The 21,339-nt window shown below is 55.7% G+C and overlaps 1 protein-coding gene across 7 annotated transcripts in view; it reads right to left on the reverse strand.

Moving 5' to 3' along the window:
• HSPG2 (heparan sulfate proteoglycan 2) overlaps positions 1–17,808 on the reverse strand; it is a 110,087-nt gene extending 92,279 nt beyond the window's left edge. For all 7 annotated transcript variants that reach the window (XR_015137233.1, XM_086327455.1, XM_086327447.1 and 4 more), the window contains exon 1: positions 17,647–17,808. Coding sequence is in view for 6 of the 7 variants with exons in the window: in XM_086327455.1 (XP_086183581.1) it covers positions 17,647–17,712 (66 nt within the window). In the remaining variant the exon portion in view is untranslated. The remainder of the gene's footprint in view (positions 1–17,646) is intronic.
• Positions 17,809–21,339: the final 3,531 nt, after the last annotated feature.

Raw genomic sequence — 21,339 nt, forward strand, 5'->3', positions numbered from 1 at the left:
CTCCATTGTGCTCCCATCCAGGGTCATTGTCAACCCTGGCACAGACTTAGGGAAATCATATGTGCGTGGGCGATAAGGCTGCCCAGTTAATCAAGACATCAATCTCCTGCTTTTGGCCCAAATTCTGTCAGCTACACCGGTTATCACAAGCTGACCAGACGGGCCATTTATAAAAGTCTTTGATTTCTCGACATAAAGAAAAGGCAGAATGACGATGGAATAATCTCGGTGGTTGAGGAGCCAAGTCTTTGAGAATGCTGGGAATCTTCAGTGACATACAGCTGGGCTTGACCTTCCCGCTTCATCGCCCCAGTCCCCACGCAGCCCCCCAAGGCTCCTGAGACCTGGACGACACTCTCACACAGCACGTCTTCCTGCCTCTGAGCCTCTACATATGCTGTTCCCTCCTCTCAGAATGCTGTTCCTCTGCCTTCCAATCTAAGCTGCTCATCCATCCTTCAAGGCCTGGCTTAACTACCACCTCCACTCTGAAGTCTTCCTGGACCCCCCACAAAGACATCTTTCTCCACCACACATCTGTAGGACTTAATTTCTACCTCTTAGAGGGCTAGAGATTTGGTCTTAATTATGGTGGGCTGCCATCTATGGGGTCTCACAGAGTCGGACACGACTGAAGCGACTTAGCAGCAGCAGTACCAGTAGCATAGCCATTTGAGTAAATGGTTCTACCCTCTTGTTAGAACCAAAGTTCTTTGCGGATAAACACCAGGTTGAGTTTTTTCCACCATATTTATATATGATAAACTATATATGTGTATATATATATTTAACCCTTAGACACTTCCCAATACCAAGCAGAGGCTAGAGGATAATAAACAACATTTACTAAGTTGAATTGAATAAGTGGCTTAGGCTTCCTTAGTGGCTCAGATGGTAAAGAATCTACCTGCCAATGCAGAAGACCCAGGTTCAATCCCTGGGTCAGGAAGATCCCTGGAGATGGAAATGACTACCCACTCCAGTATTCTTGCCTAGGAAGTCCCATGGACAGAGGAGCCTGGCGGGCTACAGTCCACGGGGCCGCAAAGAGTTGGACACAACTTAGCAACTAAACGGCAACAGCAACACAGTGGTTTAGAAGTTTGGGGGATCAGTTTCTTACGGCTCTGCCCCAGTCTGTGATCCTGACGGGCAAGTCCCTTCCTTGCTCTGGATCTCAGTCTGTACAACTGTAAAATGGGGCAACGAGAGTGCTCACCTTTGGGAGAGTCTTACACTTATTTGACAAATACTATGCGCCAGACACTTGACAAATATTTCCTTCTTAACAACCCCATGATATAGGTAATAGAAACACAAGCTGGAATCAAGATTGCCAGGAGAAATATCAATAACCTCAGATATGCAGATGACACCACCCTTATGGCAGAAAGTGAAGAGGAACTCAAAAGCCTCTTGATGAAAGTGAAAGAGGAGAGTGAAAAAGTTGGCTTAAAGCTCAACATTCAGAAAACGAAGATCATGGCATCTGGTCCCACCACTTCATGGGAAATAGATGGGGAAACAGTGGAAACAGTGTCAGACTTTATTTTTCTGGGCTCCAAAATCACTGCAGATGGTGACTGCAGCCATGAAATTAAAAGACGCTTACTCCTTGGAAGGAAAGTTATGACCAACCTAGATAGCATATTCAAAAGCAGAGACATTACTTTGCCAACAAAGGTTCGTCTAGTCAAGGCTATGGTTTTTCCTGTGGTCATGTATGGATGTGAGAGTGGGACTGTGAAGAAGGCTGAGCGCCAAAGAATTGATGCTTTTGAACTGTGGTGTTGGAGAAGACTCTTGAGAGTCCCTTGGACTGCAAGGAGATCCAACCAGTCCATTCTGAAGGAGATCAGCCCTGGGATTTCTTTGGAAGGAATGATGCTAAAGCTGAAACTCCAGTACTTTGGCCACCTCATGCGAAGAGTTGACTTATTGGAAAAGACTCTAATGCTGGGAGGGATTGGGGGCAGGAGGAGAAGGGGATGACAGAGGATGAGATGGCTGGATGGCATCACTGACTCGATGGATGTGAGTCTGGGTGAACTCCGGGAGTTGGTGATGGACAGGGAGGCCTGGCATGCTGCGATTCATGGGGTTGCAAAGAGTCGGACACGACTGAGTGACTGATCTGATCTGATCAATATCACGCTCCCTATTTTATAGAGGAAACTGAAAGTGAAATTAAACAGATAACAGAGTGATGCAAGTCAGGTGCTTAGCACAGCATGTGGCACACGGTAACTGCTAAACTGCACTTCCCTCGTGGTCCAGTGGTTAAGAATCTGCCTGCCAACCACGGGTTCCGTCCCTGGTCCGGGAAGATCCCACATGGTGTGAAGCAACTAAACCCGTGTGCCACAACTACTGAGCCCGTGCTCTAGAGTTTGTGCTCCACCATAAGAGAAGCCCCTGCAATGAGAAGCCCGTGTACACAGCTAGAGAGTAGCCCGCACTTGCCGCAACCAGAGAATAACTGCACAGCAGTGAGGACCCAGCACAGCCAATGACAAGTTAATCAATTAAAAAAAAAAAAAAAGGAAGCTGTAGCAATGCTTCTTCCCCCCTGTATAATGAAGACTAAAGAATTGGGAGAAATTTAAGATATTTTTCCAGGGTTGGGAAGTTGTTGATGGACAGGGAGGCCTGGCATGCTGCAGTCCATGGGGTTGCAAAGAGTCGGACATGACTGAGCGACTGAACTGAAGTGAACTGGGTGCACAGATGTTCCTCCAAATATTTGCTGCTAGGCTGACTCAGTCCCAAAAGTACCAGTGATAGAAAGGGTGACCCTAACCGAGGCCAGGGAAGCTCCTATTCTAACCCCCTGCTCCCCAGTCTGCCAGGCGGTGGCCACAAACACAGCAGAGAACCCTTTCCTGCTCTCACCTTCCTCCAAGGACGGAAAGTGTGGAGTGACTCTGCGGAGATGGCTCAGGGCCAGCAGAGCTGACCCCATGGGTGCATGGACTGAGTCTCAAAGGCGAGGGATGCTCCTGGCATTCTCCAGTCCTTCTAAGAGCGTGGACACCCCATTCCTCTCCCCAGGCCCAGTCCAGACCAACAGAGGGGAAGGGAGAGAATAGAAAAAGAGTCCACAGTGATAGAGTTTCTATGTTGGCCATCTCTCCCAGTTTCCACAACTTTCAAATGAGAACTCCTACATCACGGGGGTGGTTTTCAAGATAAAATGAGATAATGCATGTCACGTGGAACTTTTTCATCTTTAACACGTAGGGGACTCACTGGGGGATCTTGTTAGTGTACAGATTCGGGTTCAGTAGTTAGTCTACGGCCATACCACCCTGAGCACGCCCAATCTCGTCCCATCTCAGGTTCAATAGGCTTGGGTGGGGCCCGAGACTGCATTCCCAAAAAGCTCCCAGGTGAGGCCCAAGCCGCTGGCGCGTGGACCACCCTCTGGGTTACGCGGACCACAAAGGGACTAGAACAGCACTTTGCACACAGCAGTCCTCAGTGAAAGCTAGCTGTACTTTTGCTTTTAAAGATGAATTCCCTAGGGGATCGGGGCCGTTATTTCACCCCGGGGACACTGAGGTCCAGCGAGGTTGAGAGACTTGGCCAAGCACAGAAGACCTGGGCTCCAGGCAGAAGCAGGATTCAAGATCCATCCTTCCCATGCATACACCACCCCAAGCCCCCGTACCCCCTCCTCAGGGGCAGCGAGAGAGAGACCTAGGGTGAGGACACATCAGCCCTGCCCCTCTGCCCCGTGGCCGGCCCCTGCTGGGCCAGCCAGGCCTCTGGACATAAGCCCAGGCTCCCCCAGAGAGGCCTTGGGCCATCGCCTCTACTGCCCCGGCGGCAGTCCAGCAGCCTCCCCCTCCATCGCCTTATAAAGTGGCCCCGCGCTGCTCTTTTCCAAGCTGCAGTTTCATTTTATATGGAGTGAACCAACTGTGCTCTCCCTGCAGCCTCGGCCTGACTGCTTCACACATTCCTTCTGGAGCAACATTACCTAATTTAACCATAGTCCCTGCTCTCAACCGCTCAAAATAGCAGCTGCCAGTGGGGGAAAATGCCCTAATGTTATCAAAATAAACAATTCTCCCTCTTCCCCCACTCTGGGCAGGCGCCAACCCCGGGACCCAGCCCAGGGAAGAGGCAGGGCTGGGAGGACCGAGGTGGGCCTGGGGTAGACAGACGCCCCCTTCTCCACAACCTTCCAGCCCGCTCACGGATGTTCCTTGGACACTCTCTCATACGTGTTCTTGGGGACTCTCTCACGTGTGTTCCCAGGAGCTCCCCATTCCTTTCCCTGGCCCAAAGCCGCCAAATGTTGCCCTGGTTACCCAAGACTGGGATTCAACTTTCACTTTTTCCTAATAATAAAAACTATAGTTGGAAGGATTGCGATCATTCTTCCCCAGGTATTCATTACAAGCTCAATACTTCCCACACCTTGGCCCACTGACACCTGCAAAGTAGGGATTCCGTCTTCTCTCGTTTCAGATGAGGAAATGGGTGCTCAGAAAGGTGCAGAGACGAGCCCCCAGCCACAGAGCCCGGAGGTGGCAGAGGAGGGGCTGGAACCCAGGCCCAGCGGCCCCAGAGCCCTAACCATCTGCCACCTTCTAGCTGGGATACCTCTGCAGGGTCGGTGCCCGGGAGAAGAAGAGTGGAGGGGGTTTTTGGTGCTGGATGGGGCCTGCTCACACGGCTGATGCCAAACCCCAGGAGCTGGTTATACGTTGGCTCACGTTCCACCCAGCCTGTGTGAGCCCTAAGTCTGTCCCTAGAGCTCCAGGGGCAGAGGCTGCCTGTCAAGCTGGGATTCCGAGTCCCTGCTGCCTGCTCCCTTCACCCCACGTGCCTCAGAGCAAGGCTGCTACCTTCACGCAGGGGACTCCCAACGGCTGACATACCTCAGGTGCAACCAGCGGTTAAGGAGCTGGGAGGGCGGGCCTCCCCCGACTCCTCCACTCCCCCGTGCTCTTAACACACACAGTAATCATTAACCAGGGCAGAGCATCGCACCCCGCCACGACCAGAAGCTCCAGGCCCCTTCCCACCTGAGGAATTCTGGGGCCACTTTCCCAGCCACACTACTAGGGTACTGAGGCTCCTGGTACAGGGCAGGGGTGACTGGGATAAGAAAGACCTAATCTGATGGCACGAGGGCAGGGGGCCCAGCAGGTGCCTAGGGGGCACTTAGGAGCATCTGGGGCCTCTTCACTCTGAGCCCCTCTTGTCCTGCTCCTCACCCCAAATCACGAAGATCCATCAGTGGAAAGCATTTGGCAAGACGATGGACCTGGGGCTGGGAGCCCCCTCAAAGGACAGGGAGAGGCTGAACAAAACCAAGCCCCAAGGTTTACCCAGGACGAAGTACCAGGGGCAGTCATGAAGGCAGAAAAAGAAAATTCACAAAATAATAGTTCCTGTTATACACCAACTGCCTATTCTGGCTGGAGATGATTTACACGAAGTCTAATCTTCACTATAACCTGGCAAAGACAGTTATTACCATTCCCAGTGGATAGCTGAAGGCTAGAGAGGTTAAGTCACCAGCCCAGGGTCACAGAGCAACAAGTAAGGAACCAGGACAGGACTCAGGGCTGTGCCTCCTGCTCACGACAGTGTCTCAAAGCATAACCTGCAGAATTATTTTTTTTGGCGGGGGGCAGGGGTGGGCTGGGGGGTGCTCTTAGCTCGGCATGTGGGATCTTAGCTCCCAGACCAAACTCATGCCCCTGGAGTCTTAACCACTGGACCGCCAGGGAAGTTCCTCACCTGCAGAATTCACTGATGGGGGGCACATACGGCTTCCCAGTTCTATCCCTGGGTTGGGAAGATCCCTTGGAGAAGGGATAGGCTACCCACTGCAGTATTCATGGGCTTCCTTGGTGGCTCAGATGGTAAAGAATCCGCCTGCAATGCAGGAGACCTGGGTTCGATCCCTGGGTTGGGAAGATTCCCCTGGAGGAGGATATGGCAACCCACCATAGTATTCTTGACTGGAGAATCCCCATGGACAGAGGAGCCTGGTGGGCAACAGTCCACAGGGTTAAAAGAGTCAGACACGACAGAGCGACTAAGCACATAGCACAGCAGGCCACGTAAAGGAGACTCAGTCCTGCTCAGAAACCCAGGGGTGAGAGAGCAGGTGGGGAAGGTAGGCAGGGTGTCCCCCATATCTGGAGGTGCCAAGTAAAGGTGGCCCCTGGGGCTTCCAGCACCCGAGGCCTGTGGGTGGGGGTCGGGGGGGTGGCTCCTGCAGTATTGCAGGGTGGGGGGTGGGACCTTCACTCCCCCTCCTCCAGGAGGTCACTCAGAGAATCCTCTTTGACTACTCAGGTGAAACCCAGGTGAGGCCCCTAGTTGAGGCCCCGGCAGGCTGGAAGCTTTGATCTTATCACACATTCCTGCCCCAGCCATCCCAGTCCTTGTCCCCTCTCCACCTCCTCCCACCCAGGTGAGAAACCAGGCCAACTTAACCCTTTCCTCCCACTGTGTGCTGGTACTTAGTCACTCAGTTGTGTCCGACTCTTGCGACCCCATGGACTGTGTAGCCCGCCAGGCTCCTCTGTGCATGGGATTCTCCAGGCAAGAATACTGGAGTGGGTTGCCATGCCCTTCTCCAGGGGATCTTCCCGACCCGGGGATCGAACCCAGGCCTCTTGCATTGCAGGCGGATTCTTTACCACCTGAGCCACCAGGGAAGCCCTTTTCCTCCCACTGCTTCAAATCAAATCCAGGCCTGAGCTGATCTCTGCCTCCTTCGGGTTCCCCAGAAGAGTTGGGGAGGGAGAAAAGAGGATGGAAAGCGGAAACAGGAGGGTCAGCCCTACTCCTCTCACGCAGCCCGGCAGGACCGCAAAGCTGAACCCCAGTGGCAGCTTCCATCTCTCCGGAAGCAAAATAACCAGGCACTTCCCCGGTGGTCCAGTGGCTAAGACGCCATGCTGCTGGTGCAGGGGGCCTGGGTTCGATCCCTGGTCAGGAAACTAGATCCCACATGCTGCAAGTAAGAGTTCGCACACTGCAACTAAAAGATCCTGCGTGTCCCAACCAAGACCTGGCAGAGCCAGACAAATAGACAAAAATAAATGAAACAATATAACCAGGCTCAGTATAAATAAGCCTGGCTGTTCCCCACATCCATGAGCTCAGCTGAGACTCAGGGCAAAAGCAACCTGCTCTCCTCTCTGCATCTTCTCCCCTGCCCTAGTCCGGAGGTGGGGGGTGGGGGGTGGGGCTGTCTCCCCAAGACCCCTCTTCCCACAAGCTACCTGGAGGGAAACAGACAATAACTAGAATAACAAACGGGGACAGAGACAAAGTCACAAAGACCCCCGACGTCTCCTAGAGGTCGTGTGGCCCTAAACAGCTGCTCCTGAGCTCGTAGAAGACTCTGCCTTGAAAAGCAGCCCTCTTTATTGGCTGACCCTCCCTTTATTGACTAATCTCCCTGATCAAACTAGAAGGTCCTTCCAACCACGCTTGCTGTTCATACCTAACACGAGGTTGGGCATAGAGCTGGCACTCCATAAATGTTTGCTGAATGAATGAATGAATGAAAAGTCCCAGCTTGCATCTGGGGAAATCAGGCTCAGAGAAGTTACACGACTCACCCTGGATCACAGCGACAGGGCCAGGAGTATAGGAATCCTATGACCCCTAAACAGACATTGACAGGGTCCCTAGATTTTAGCTCAGCCGCAGCTGAACTGATGTGGGCTGAGCACTGCGGGAGGGACCCCAGATCCACAAGGGAGGACAGGAGAGGCTCAGGAAAGTCTAGGGGAGCAGGGAGCCTTCTCCATCTCCTAGCCCAGGGCCCAGCACGTGTGGGCAGGGAGTCAGTGAAGGGAGACACGAGATTGGTAAGATGCCAGGCTTTACCACAAAGGCTTGAGGACAAGCTAACCGTTTTCTCCAAGAACTCAACTTCCCCTTCCTCTGAGTTGGCAAGTGGCCCAAAAGCAAGAAAGGAGCCCATTTCATAGGTCGGAAGAGTGAGATCCAGGGAAGAGGGTCAGTAGTTGGCTGGCAACCAAGCTGAAGACCAGGCCTTGGCCTCTTGCGTCCTGATCTGACCAGTCACAGGCAATGGACTGGAAGGCATGTCACCTCAGCTATGTTGGTGACTTCCTCGCATTCTTTCCCAGCGTTAATGATTCCAACAGCAGGCCGGGGCCTTCCTGCTCACACGTTGGACAACAATGCGAACCCAGGGACGATGGGGACAACTTCTGGCCCCCTGCCCCGAATGCTTTCCTCCTCCACTGGCCAAATCCTCCTTGCTCTTAAAGCCCCACTTCCTCCAGAAAGTCTTTCCAGAGAACTCATGCCAAATTGATTTCTTCCCTGACAATCTGCTATTGTCTAGACTGGAGTTGTGCTAGGTAATTACGACTCGTGAGCCCTACCTCTCCAACAGGACCTGGAGCTGCTGGAGAGTAGGGACCACGATGCTAAGTTCTTCCAGCAGGACCGACAGAGCTGGCTTCAATGCCCACCTTCCTCTGCACCTGGCTGTGTGATCTTGGGCAAGTCACTGCTCTCCTCTGAGCTTTTTCTCATCTGGGAAATGGAGGCATAATCCCAGCTACACAGGAAAGCTGATAATGCAGACAGGACACTAGCACAATGTCTGGCGCACGGTCGGTCTTGAATGGGTGAATCAGTGAATGCATGGATGAATTCTTGATTTCTCTGCTGTGCAAAGATGGTCAGACGACAGAGTTTGGGACTTGTCTATAGATTCTGCTCCCAGCTGTGTCCCTAGAGACGTGGGCACAGGGTTGGCTCAGAGCAGGCCCCACTCAGCAAAAATCCACTGCACTCCAAACACAGGGAAACCTACAGACCTCAAAAGGAGCTTGAGACCCAATCGAGAAGGATCCAGGTTCCAAAGGGTCTTAGTCCCCAGGAAAGTCAAACCCACCTCTTTGGGGAATGTTGTCACTAAACTGAGCTGGAGGCCCAGGGGCAAAAGGCACTTAAGTCTGAGAATGCGAAGGAGCTGGATAAGCCCACATGGTAGATACGCTGCTTGCTGTACCCTCTGCCAAGGCTGGTCTGGTCCACCTCCTCCAGGCAGCCTGCCGTGACTATGCCAGCCCTCCCAGATCGTCCTCTCTCTCCCCAGAACAGGCCAGACCCACTCTGGAAGGGGTAACAAGTCTGGAGTCACACAACATGGGCTCTGTTCCCAGCTGGGCCATGTACTGAATGAATGATTTGGGCCAGCCATGCCCCCACTTGGTGCCTCAACTTTCCCTTCTGCAAAATGGAGATAATAATGGTAACATCAAAAAGACTGCTTCGAGGGGACAACCCTGGCAGTCCAGCGGGTAAGACTCCATGCTCCCAATGCAGGGGGCCGGGGTTTGATCCCTGGTTGGGGAACTAGAGCCTGCACACTGCAACTGAGACACAGAGCAGCCAAATAAACTTTAGAAAAAGATTAAAAACTGCTGTGAGGATTGGATTATATAAGATAATGTTGGAGACAGCCCGGGCTTGGCTAAGAGAGGGTGGCAACTTTAATTAGAAGGTGCACTGGCTGATGACCTGGGTGACTGAGGTCCCTGGGGAGGGCACCCTGGACGTCCCGGGGCACAGAGACTGGTCTGTCCTCAGGAAATGATCAGTCCCTGTTCCTCTGGCCGAAGGGTCACAGCATGGCAAACGGCAGCAGGGGGAGAAGAGCTGTTAAGTGACAGAGGCCACTGGGGCTGCGATTTATGGGGCCAGAATTTCAGAGCATCTAGCCAGCGAGGGATCCAAGAAGAGATATGATCCCAGTTCCCAACTATTTGAAAACTGGAAATGCCAAACAAGGAGATGGATGAGTCAGCTGGGGTGAGGAGGGGAAGCCAAGACCTGGGGCAGTGGAGCGGGGGCAGGGAGGCAAGGCTGGCTCTTTGGGGGTGAGTTTGGGGAGGCGGGGGGACAGAGAAGTGGGGGCAGGCACTCGGAGGTGGGCTGGGAAGGGGCCAGAGGCAGCTGGGAATTCCCAGCCCCACCCCAGGAGAGCATCTGTGGGGTCATCTTAGGCCGCCTCTCAAGTCCCCCCGCCCCCTGCTCAGCCCCAGCCTGTCTCCCCACCCCCACAGCCTGGAATGGGGAAAAGATGCCAATGGTAAAAAATGAAACACCTGGATGTGCCCCCCCCAACCCCCTCCAGTGTAGAAGGGGCAGGTCTCTACCCAGTAGCCCGAGGCTAAAGGCTCAGGGAGGTGGGGAGAGCTTCTCTTTAGTCCTACTGTTTCTGAGAGTCCAGGGGAGCCAGATTTAAAGTTGTGCAACCCCAACCACCCTGGCAACAGACCTGCTATAGGATTCCCCAGGGCTCCCTGGACAAGGTCCTGCCCCCTCCAGTGGGTCTGGGCGGGGGTGGGGTGGGGGGTGGGAGATGGAGTCCCAGGGAGCCCCCCCTCCACCATTCCCATTAAGATGCAGGAACATCCTTTCTGCACCCATGGGAGCCACTTGGCCACACCTCCTGACGCTCAGAGCCCACCAACTGCACACATCTGTGAAGGGGACAAGGCGTCCACAGGCTCCAGCCTTTCCCAGGCCACACCCTGGGGCGTGCCCCGCTCCTTCTCCCCTCCAGGAAGGAGCAATCAGGGTGAACTCTGTCCTGCAGCTGCAGCCTCAGTGGGGGAAGGGGGGGCCGGTGACCGATCAGATGCAGCTACATCCGGGGCTCAGGGACTGAGAAGGACAGGCAGAGGGAGCAGGGATGATCCCTTAGCCTGGTCATTCATTCAACAAGCCCAGAGCAGGCCCTGGGTCAGGAGATGGCAGTAGCTGTGATCAGGAGGAGGTGTGTCAGGCTTGGCACTGGGTACCTCGAGTCAAATAGCACTCCGGCTGTGCCCTCAGCAGGAACTGGGCTAATAAAACAGCCACCAACTGTCAAACACTCGCGCGTTCCAGGTAGGCATCTGCTTGGTCTCATAAGCACCTGGGAAGCAGACATCATGATCCCTATTTCTGACCTGAGGCTCAGAGAGATGAAGGAACCTGCCCGAGGTCACACAGCCAGGCCTGAGGCTCAGAGAGATGAAGGAGCCTGCCCGAGGTCACACAGCCAGGTAGGGGTGAGCCAAGACTCAAAGGCAGGACGCCCTGAGCCCACACATTTCCCTTGACCACGTTGCCCAGAGAAAGGGGCTCTGAGTCCAGCAAGAGCACAGACAAGGGAGGATGGCCAGGTGGGCGCTCTGGCTTGTCTACACGTTTCAAGTCTCAGCTGAGAGCGGCAGCTAGGAAGAAGAGTCTTCCTGCGTCCAGGGACCAGGAGCAGCCCCTTCCCAAGTCTATTAAGAAGCTTGAGTCTTCTTGGCCTGCTGGCTTCTTCAAGGCCATTCATTCATTCACTTGATAAGCGTTCACCTACTATCGTCCAGCAGCCTAACACCAGGCAAGCTGCAGTGAGCAAAACTGAGTGTCCGCCCTCATGGCACTTCCATTCCAGGCGGGGAAGACCGTGAATTCTCACTAAACACATAAATATACAAGCTCTGAACTTAGGCTGGGGGGTTCCCAAGGATCAGTGTCTGTAGCTTCGTTCAGCAAGAACCCCACCCCTGTCCCTACAGGCCAGTGCAAAGTGTCCAACTGGGAGCGGGGGCAGGGAGATGCCCTAGCTGCAAGTCCAACACTGTCCCCACCCCCATGGTCCCCTCCATCTCCTGCTGGTCTCCATCCTCCTCCCAAGCCTGCTCCTGAGGGAGTCCTCCCACCTCGGTTAGTGGCAGCTGCATCTTTCCGATGCTCAAGCCAAAACTTACGGAGACATCCAAGGCCTCTCTTTCTGTCCCCTCCCCACCCCCCCAAGCCCAGTCCATCGGCAAATCCTGTCAATCCTATTTTCAAAATACACTCAGGATTCAACCCCTTCTTCCCACCTCCCTGGTACAAGCTCCCATCGCCGAAAGGCATCACTGAAGGGCTGGGCCTCCCTGCTTTTGACCTTGATGCCCAACGCTGGCTTCACATAGCAACCAGAGGGATGCCTCCTCTCACCCCGAAGCAAACCCGGAGCCCTTCTGGTGGCTGACCTGCCTACCAACCCTCACTCATGCTGCTCCCGCCACGTGCGTGCGTGCAAAGTCGCTGCAGTCGTGGCCAACTCTTTGCAACCCTATGGACTGTAGCCCTCCAGGCTCCTCTGTCCACGGCATTCTCCAGGCAAGAATACTGGAGTGGGTTGCCATGCCTGCCTCCAAGGACTCTTCCTGACCCAGGGATCGAACCTGTGTTTCTTGTATCTCCTGAGCTGGCAGGCGTCACCTGGGAAGTTCCTCAGCGTTTTGTGCAGATACATCCAGCACACCTCCGGGCCTCTGTGACCACCACTCCCCCACCTTCCTCTAGATCCCTTCGGAATCACAGCCTCATCTGCAGATCACTCTCTGTCCTCTTCCCTACTGTATTCTCTCTTCCAAACACATCTCCACCTGCCATATATAGTTATTGTCTGTCTCCCTGCATTCGCTACAATGCAAGTTACTCAAGGGGAGAGAACCGGACTCTTGTTCTTTGCTGCAACCTCGGCAGGTACCCTGGTCAGGTACTTAGAAGATGCTCAATAGGTATTTGTGCGATGAATTTTGAGTCTAACACTTAGGGATGTCAGGTTACAGAATACTGAATTGCATACATCAGTGTCCATTCATTCATCAACATAGACTGCCAGACTCTGTGTGCCAGACACCCCCGAAAATCCAGTGCAACAGAGAAACGGGGTGCCCTCCCCCGTGGCTGAGGGACAGGGCTCCAGCAGATGGCCAGGAGCTGGTCCTCAAGACCTCTCATGATGTCACGGGTCCCCCAACCCGGGGTGATCTAGGGATCCCTGCAGCTCTGGCACAGGTGGGCATCAGGGAAAGGAGGGGAGGGTGGGTCCTAGGGGCGGCTGCGACTTGAAGGCCCCACACGGCCTGGCCTCAAAGAGCTGCCTTGTTCCCAGGACTTTCATGACGGTGCCCCTGGCCCAGCCACCCCTAGCAGCCATGAGCCACTCCCTGCTCAAGGCCACTATTGACATGGACCTGACGCCACCAGGCTGGGCAGCAAAGCTGGCGGCTCCCCGCGAAGTGAGTTCCACACATTCTTCTGGGTTTCAGTCAGCCAGCTCTGGGCGCTGGGGCGGCCAGCAAGCCCCAGCCAGGCCCTAGGAGCAGGAGGGGGCCGCAGGGGCCACGACCGGGCTTAGGGCAACATTCCAGCAGGGCCGGGACCCTCAGCCCAACCTCCTGCTTCCTGGCAGGAGGGAGATGAGGGGAAGGCCAGGGCGGGCCCCGGGAGCAAAAGTGGTGGGTTCCGCAAGCAAGGGAGGTGGGCTTCGCAGACCCCTGGGAGGCTGCTAGGGGACGAGGACACGTTCGCCCCTCCGCCTCCAGCTTGAGCTCTCACGGCTGCGAGTGGGCTGGGGTGGGGGGCAACCGGCCAGCGCTGGGAGTCAGTTCTTCCCACATGCCCCCACTGGTCTGAGGGTCCAGAACCCACATGCCTGGCCTCCAAGTGGCTTCTGAATCATCGCTCCAGATCTTTCCACATCTTGGGCGGCCCCTCACCCTCCCTCCCCTCCCAAGGCCAGGCAGCCCTGAGGCCTCTGCAGGCTCACCCAACACCTTCAGCCTCCCGGGGAACACCTAGCGTAACCCAGTGAGGGCTCCACGCAGGGCACTGAGCCATTCTCCCCCTCACTTTCCACACAGAGAAGGGCCCAGCCTGGCCCACTTGAGGCCTTAAGGCCTTGGGCTTAATTCAACTGTAGGGTCTCAGGGACTACTGGTGGGGAAATTAATTAACAAACCTACGAACACACAGGTAAGCCCACAAATGACTGTCCTAGAGTGAAGTCTTTCTCGCTCCCACCAGGACAGGTGTCCCCAGGAGGCCCCGGGGACACTCCGGCACATCCATCCTGAGTGCCCCTGTCCGCAAGCCAGACCCCGTTCTTCCTTGCCCGAGGAAGCCCCCGCACCACCCAGGACCTGAGTCCTTTTATCAACCTCAGTGATGGCAGTTTTATTAATACCTACTGCCTGCCTGCCTGCTCCAAGCGAGCAAGGACGCAGGCAGCGCATGTTGTTTCAGAGCCTGGCTCGTGGGGCCACCGAGCAGAGTGTGTCCGTGGCGGAGCAAGTTACACAATCTCTCTCTCTGCCTCAATCTTCTCTGCTTGGAAAATGGGGGCTGTACTAGTGGCTCCAGCTTAACTCATCCAACAGATGTATTTACTGCGTATTTACCTCCAGCCAGGCGTTAAGGATACAGCAGCAGTGAACAAAAGCACAGAAGCCTCTGCTCCTTTGAAGATTAACCCAGGGGGAGCGGGGAAGGTAAACGGGTAAACAAATACATATCGGAGAGCGACAAGGAGAAACAGAGCTGAGGAAGTGGGCAGGGTAGTCGGGGACTGGAGAGACGCGAGGCACAGGGTCACACAGATATCCGCAGGACAAGCATTCTAGGCAGAAGGAACGGCAGATGCAAACGCCCTAAGGTGGGAGTGTGTCTGGAACGGTCCAGAAACAGAGACTGGTGTGGTTGGAGGGAGCGAGCAAGGGCGAAGCGGGCAGAAGGAGAGAGTCGAGAGGCAGTGGCGAGGGGTGCAGGTGGGGGCTAGATCTGAAGGGCTGTGGGGGCCAGATTAAGTCAGGGGCTGGGTTCTGACGTGAGCAATGTGGGGAGTGTAGGGAGGTCCTGATTGAGGGGACAACATGCGATGATCTGTTGAGGAACTTCATGCCTGGCGGATGACAGAGGGCATGGACAAACGTGAACAATATCTGTGTGATTTCATCTGGCCTGGTAATAACCCCCAGACCACCCTCCCCACTGCTGCAAACCCTAAACCCAGTTACCTCCTGCCACCTTCTTTCCATCCATCTCCCGGGCCAGCCTCAGGCCCGCAGATCCCAACTTGCCTGCGCTCAGCTTGCGAACAGGCCCAGGCTGAGCCAGCTGGGGGCCAGGACGCCCCAGACACCAGGAGCTCGGCCTGGGACGTGTGAGGTGGGGGGGGGGGGCATACATCTCTGCCACACCAGCCTCCACCTCCCTCTGCGGACAGACGTGCTCTGGAAAACTCCAGGGCACACTCACAAGCCCCTCCTGGTGGCAGACCTGGAGCAAGTGGGGGAGGACAGGGCAGCCGGTTTTGTCAAGGGGAGGGTTGAGGTAACTCGGGCCCTGAGGGCGGGGGAGGTTCCTCCAACCCAGCGGAGGCAGGAAACAGGTATCTCAGAGACTTCCCTCCTGAGTGCTGGAAAACACCACAATCACCCTCAAGAATCCTGTCTCTTGGCAGGGCTGGCCCCACGAAAGGAAGGGCTAAGGCCCCAGGAGGAAGGAAGGGGGTCAGCAGGCCAAGGCAGGCCCTGAGTCACCGGGGCCTGGCCCCCTCCCCCAGCAAGCCTCCCCCACTGCTCTGAACTGAAATTACTCCCACGCTTAATCACAGACCACTGCTTCCTCTGTCTCCTGCCCCCAGTGAGGTCCTGAGCTCCTTAAGGACCACCTCCCCCTCCCCGTCCTACCCTCACCCACTCACTATGGGCGTGCAGACAAGAGCTGAAAGGCGCCAGGAGAGATAAAGGGCAGGAGACAAGGAGAAGCCCAAGGCTGCCTAGAGCACAAGGCTAGGAGCCTGCCGTTGCTTTACACTTACAACAGACTTCTTGCCCCCATTTAACAGATGTGGACACTGAGGCTCAGAGAGAAGAACTTGTCCCAGATCACACAGCTAGGAAGTGGCAGAGGTGAGATTCAAACTTGAGTCCATCATAAGACTCCAGAGACCAAGCTCTTTGAAGTCCTTCGACCCCCAGCCTTGGGTGGGACCGTGAAGATTTCCATGTGGCTGCAGAGGAGACTGTAATCTCACAGGATCAGACAGCTGCCTGTGCACCCGTCTCGGTTCTGGGGAGGTGCAGAGAGCGCCTGGTTCTGCTCACCCATAAACTCCCAGTTTACGGTGTGCTGGTGCACAGGAGGTGCTTAGCGAGAATCTACAGAATGAATGAACCCTGAACTCCCGCTCTCTGTAATGGAATATTTAAAGAAGACGCTTCAATGTTTAAATGCTTAAAGAAGACGTGGTGAATGAACAAGTGACTGCAATCCGTGAATTTCTGTGGAAATTCCTCCCCCTCACAGCAAACAGCTCCTCCCCGCCCCCACCCCCCGCCATCCCCACTCCTGTCACAGTAGAACCGCTGATCAGGGGGCAGAGTTGGGCAAGGGTCAGAAAAGGAACATTCCTTGTGCTAGGCTGGTGCCTACTTTTTTGGAAAAGTAAAGGTCAGTGTTGGGAGGTGTAACCTCAGGTCAGGACTGGGGAGCCACTGGATGGGCCCTGATGGATGTTTGTGGGTGAGAGGCTGAGACAGAAAATTAAGGAAGATGCCCAGATGGGGATTGGGGAGGAGAGGTGCTGGGGGTGGGGTGGGGCAAGAGAGGTGAGGGGTCAGGTTTGGGGTAGGGGTTAACGAGTGACTCAGGAGGGCAGAGGTGAGAGGAAGCCAGCAAGGTGGGGACAGGGAGTCAGTCGCTGGATAAACACAGGCCAGCTTAGAAAAGTCCCTCTCTTGGCTCTGAGAACAGGGGACAGGGTTGGCTCAGGGACCACCTGAAAGAGGCTGGGTTGGCTCTGTGGGTTCACCACTCAGGCCCAGCTCCCCAGATGTGTCCTCAACCACCTCTGCCACCAGCTCCCTGCCCAATGACCCCGCCCTGCCCTTCTCAGGTTCACTGGGTCCTGAGAGCTGATCTGGGACAAATGTCCTCTCTCCCTCGGCTTGGGCCCATCCAAGCTCAGAACAGGGGAAGGGGCTGTAGGAGCAGGCCTCCCCCGCACCTTGAAGATTTGGGAAGAAAGCTGGGGAGACAGATCCACTGACTGTCCACCACAAACTGGCCCAGCAACAAACATTTCTGCACCTACTCCACCCAGTCCTGCTCTCTGAGGCCCTGTATTCTGAGTTCCCCTTAGGCATGTGGGCTGGTCTCAGAGAGGTTAACAGCTTGCTGGGAGGTCACACAGTTGCTCAGTGAAGAGCAGAGATTGATTCAAATCCCTGAGCTGTGGGACTCCAGGGCCTGTGGGTATTCCGCTGAAGACTCAGTTCAGTCCAGACTGGTCCTTTACTTGCGCCTGCCTGGTGACCAGCTCCCCAAGGGGACAGACGTCGTGGTAAGAAAAAAAAAGTTCCCGTGAGGATGGATAGAGTCCCCATCACCACTGAGTGCCCCTGTTCCAAGTTGGCACAGAAAGGTGTGTCCTCGCCCAGCCAAGTTCCCACCCTGCTCCAAGTTCCTCAGCCTGCCCACCTCCCCGCCCCCCCCTCCAGGAACGGCAAGGCCGGGCCATGCCTAGCGCGACTCCGAGACTCGGCAACGTGGCCAGGAGACCCACTGGACTCCCACGAGGGCCGGTCCAGCCCCCGGACCCTCGCGGGGTGCCCTGGGTGGCCCTTCGGGAGAACGCCATGGAGGAGGGTGGCGGTGGCCTGTGCCAGCCCGGGGTCCCTGGCGGGCGCCGCCGTCCTGAGCCAGAGTCCCCAGCCGCGCAGCCTCGGCGCCCCCGCCAAGTTGGCGGGCGCGGCGAGCCGGGCCCGGGGCACCTCCCGCCTCTCCGCCCCGCACACTCACCGCGAGCAGCAGCCCGTGCAGCAGCAGCAGCGTCAGCAGCAGCGCGCCCGCCGCCTGCCGCCCCATGGCCCGGCCCGCTCCACTCGCTCAATCGCTCGCTCGGCGCCCGCCCGCAGCCGCCCGCTCGCCAGCCTGCCGAGACCTCCGGACGGCGCGGCCGGCTCTAGCCTCCCCGGCCCCTCCCGCTACAGCCCCGCCCCTGCGGCCGCCCCGCCCCGCCCCCCCGGGGAAAGGCCACGCCCCCGGGACTAGGCTCCGCCCTCGGGACAAGGGCCCGCGCCCCGGGACGAGGCTCCGCCCCTGGGATGAGCCCCCGCCCCTGGACGAGGCCCCACCCCCTAGACGAGGCCCCGCCCCGGACCGCCCCCGGGTTCAGGGCTCCTCTCTCCCCGGCCCGCCGCGCAGCCAAACCCGGCCTTTGTCTGGGCCCCCAGGCCCCCCCAACTACTCCGCGCGGGCTGCAGCCCAGCGCGGCTCCCCGCCAAACCCGGCCTGGAGTCAGGGATCGGACCAGGGCCGGCGCCCTGCGCCCCGGATCGCCCTCCCTTCACATGCACACCTCTCTCGCACGCCCCCACCGACTCTGGGACCCCCAAATCCATCCGCTCTCGCCGTCACACCCCGCAGACGTGACTCCGCGCAGGCCGCTCTCCAGGACCTTCCAGAACGGCACGCGCTCACCCCAGCGCCCTTCCTACACGGGTCACACACGCTCGAGCCAACGTGGCCTCCTGAGGTCACCTGCACACTCACAACTTCACGCACTAACGCGCTCGGCCACTGTCCGTGAACGCTTGCTCACGCTCACCTGCGTCACCCAACTTTCAGGCGCTGACAGTCCTCACCCACTCAAAAGATCCTTCTCTCCCCTGAAAAGCCACACCTCTACAGGTGATGCACTGGACACAACTCACACTCTCAGTTGCTCACGCTCACAGTCACGTTTTCACACACGCACAGACGTGAATCCCAGTATAGGAAGCTAAATGTCGTCTTCACGCTCAGGTTCCCCTCAAGGTCTCACAGTTCACATATAGACCAACGTTTCTCACATGCCCAGTTCAGTTCAGTTCAGTTCAGTCGCTCACTTGTGTCCGACTCTTTTGCGACCCCGTGAACCGCAGCACGCCAGGCCTCCCTGTCCATCACCAACTCTTGGAGCTTACTCAAACTCATGTCCATCGAGTCAGTGATGCCATCCAACCATCTCATCCTCTGTCGTCCCCTTCTCCCACCTTCAGTCTTTCCCAGCATCAGGGTCTTTTCTAATGAGTCAGTTCTCCGCATCAGATGGTGCACAGCGCCCGCATTTTTTATCTCACACACTAACCACAGTGCCTTACAGAAGACACTCTATATGAAACTGAGTTTCCCCTGACACACCATTTTCCTGTCACTCACAGATCAACTTTGATTCACATAAATCATAACCCTGGTGCCAGAGACACACCAGCCCAGGCCCAGACACAGACAGACACTGCCAAAGCCCCAATCACAGATGCTTGGGACTGACGGCAGTCCCTGATGACACAGACCCACAGACAGCACACGCAGCCCTGACACCAGGCCTCCCCAGGCCGTGGGCTCCTCTGCCTGAAAATTTCCAGCGCAGCCCAGGCTATTGGGTGGAGAGAAAACTGGGATGTGTGAGTGTGTGTGTCACACAGAGGAAAACATTTTGAGTAATGATAGAGGGAGTAGAATAAACCTGAAGTTTCCATTGTTTCCTATGAGAGTTGCTAGGTTCCAGAGACTCGTGGCTGGGTTTTCAGCCAGAATCGAGGTGAGTTGTGGACAGAAGGAAATGCCCAGCTCACTGGGTGGCACCAGGCCTGGCTCCGGAAAGTGTGTTCCCTGTGATAGGGGCCTGCAGGCTTCCAGCCTTCCATCCAGGAGATGAAAAAACACTGGCATCCTGATTGGCACCTGGGGGGTTGAGAAAATATTGGCATTCTCACTGCCAACCTTGATAAATGCCTGTCTCCAAAAGACTAGGAAGCTCCACCCTGTGGGGTGTATCCAGGAGATCAGCTCAGAGCTGTAAGGAGTAGACAGGACATCCACAGTGGTCTGGCAAACTCCCTGGCCCCAACCCAGATGCCAGACACAGCACTGAATCAAGTGTTTCTGCTCAGATAGAAAGGTAGAGGTGGACAGAGGAGGGATCCCTGATCTTGGTGCTTGTGTGTGTGTGTGTTAGTTGCTCAGTCGTGTCCGACTCTTTGCCAGCCCGTAGACTGTAGCCTGCCAGGCTCCTCTGTCCATGGAATTCTCCAGGCAAGAATACTGGAGTGGGTTTCCGTTTCCTTCTTTAGATCTTGGCGCTTGCTGCTAAGTCACTTCAGTCATGTCCGACTGTGCGACCCCATAGATGGGAGCCCAGCAGGCTCCGCCGTCCCTGGGATTCTCCAGGCAAGAACACTGGAGTGGGTTGCCATTTCCTTCTCCAGTGCGTGAAAGTGCAGTCACTCAGTCGTGTCCGACTCCTAGCGACCCCATGGACTGCAGCCTACCAGGCTCCTCCATCCATGGGATTTTCCAGGCAAGAGCATTGGAGTGGGGTGCCATTGCCTTGCGCTTGGTGAACCCCTAATCTACTGAAGGGAAAAGGGAAGATACAGTCCCTGTCCTCAAGTTTTCTCAGTCTGATGGAGAATCCTGTCTGTACCGCCTTGCTGTGCAGTCTTGAACACATTTTTCAACCTTTCCATGACTCCAATCCATCATTTGGACAAGGCAAATAACGTTAAGACCTCAGTCACAGTGCCATTATGAGGATTCAAATGAATTAATATATTCATTTTTAAAAAACAACTGTTTCCTGGGACTTGCCTGGTGGTCCAGTGGTTAAGAATCTGCCTTCCAATGCAGGGGATGTGGGTTCCATCTCTGGTCGAGGAACAAGGATCCCCCATGCTGCAGGGCAACTAAACCTGCGCATAACAACTAGAGAGTCGGCGCACTGCAATGAAAAGATGGTCCCACCTGGCACAGTTAAGACCCCACGTGCCACGTCTAAGACCCAGGGCAGCCAAGTAAATAATAAAATTAAATACTTGGAAAAAAAATCAGTTTGTGGCACATGGTAAGCCCTAAATAAGCAGCAACCATTTCTTTTACCGCTGTTTCTGGGGGCACTCCCAATCTGAAGAGGGAGACACGACTCTGCCCTCAGGGTGCTCCAGTCTGATGGAGGCGCAGTCTCTGCAGCCAGCGTTGCTCCCAGCCTGAAGGCCGGGTGTACCTCTGCCCACCAAGGACTTCTAAAGTCTGATGGGGGAGTCCAGCCTTGCACTTGGGAACTCCCTGTCTGATGAGGAAGGCTACAAAACTCCAATGACTTCAGAGCTGGCAGGTGGCCAGCCTCGGTGGCAGGATTTTTCCAAGGCCTTGCCTGGTCCGTGGAGGGTCAGCATCCGTGACAAATCCCATTTTGTGAGCTGCCTCAGTCTCCGTTCCCTACCTCGGGCCCTTTAAGTCCCAGAGCCTTGGCTCCTTGGGTGATTTGCTCATAAGCAAAGGAAAAGGAGAACAAGTAACTCTTTGTAGATGTGCAGTCAAGACTAAATCTCAGCTATAAGTCTTGCTTCCTAAAAGAGGCTGGGGAAAGAGATGGTAAAGCTGACTAGACTGACAGAAAGGGGGCTGACGTAGAGGGCAGGAAACGTGGCCTGTCGAGAAAGTTCCAGGGTA

Source organism: Bos grunniens, chromosome 2, assembly GCF_055505025.1.
Source record: "Bos grunniens cultivar Pamir isolate PY7600 chromosome 2, Bosgru_T2T1.0, whole genome shotgun sequence".
Lineage (NCBI taxonomy): Eukaryota > Metazoa > Chordata > Mammalia > Artiodactyla > Bovidae > Bos > Bos grunniens.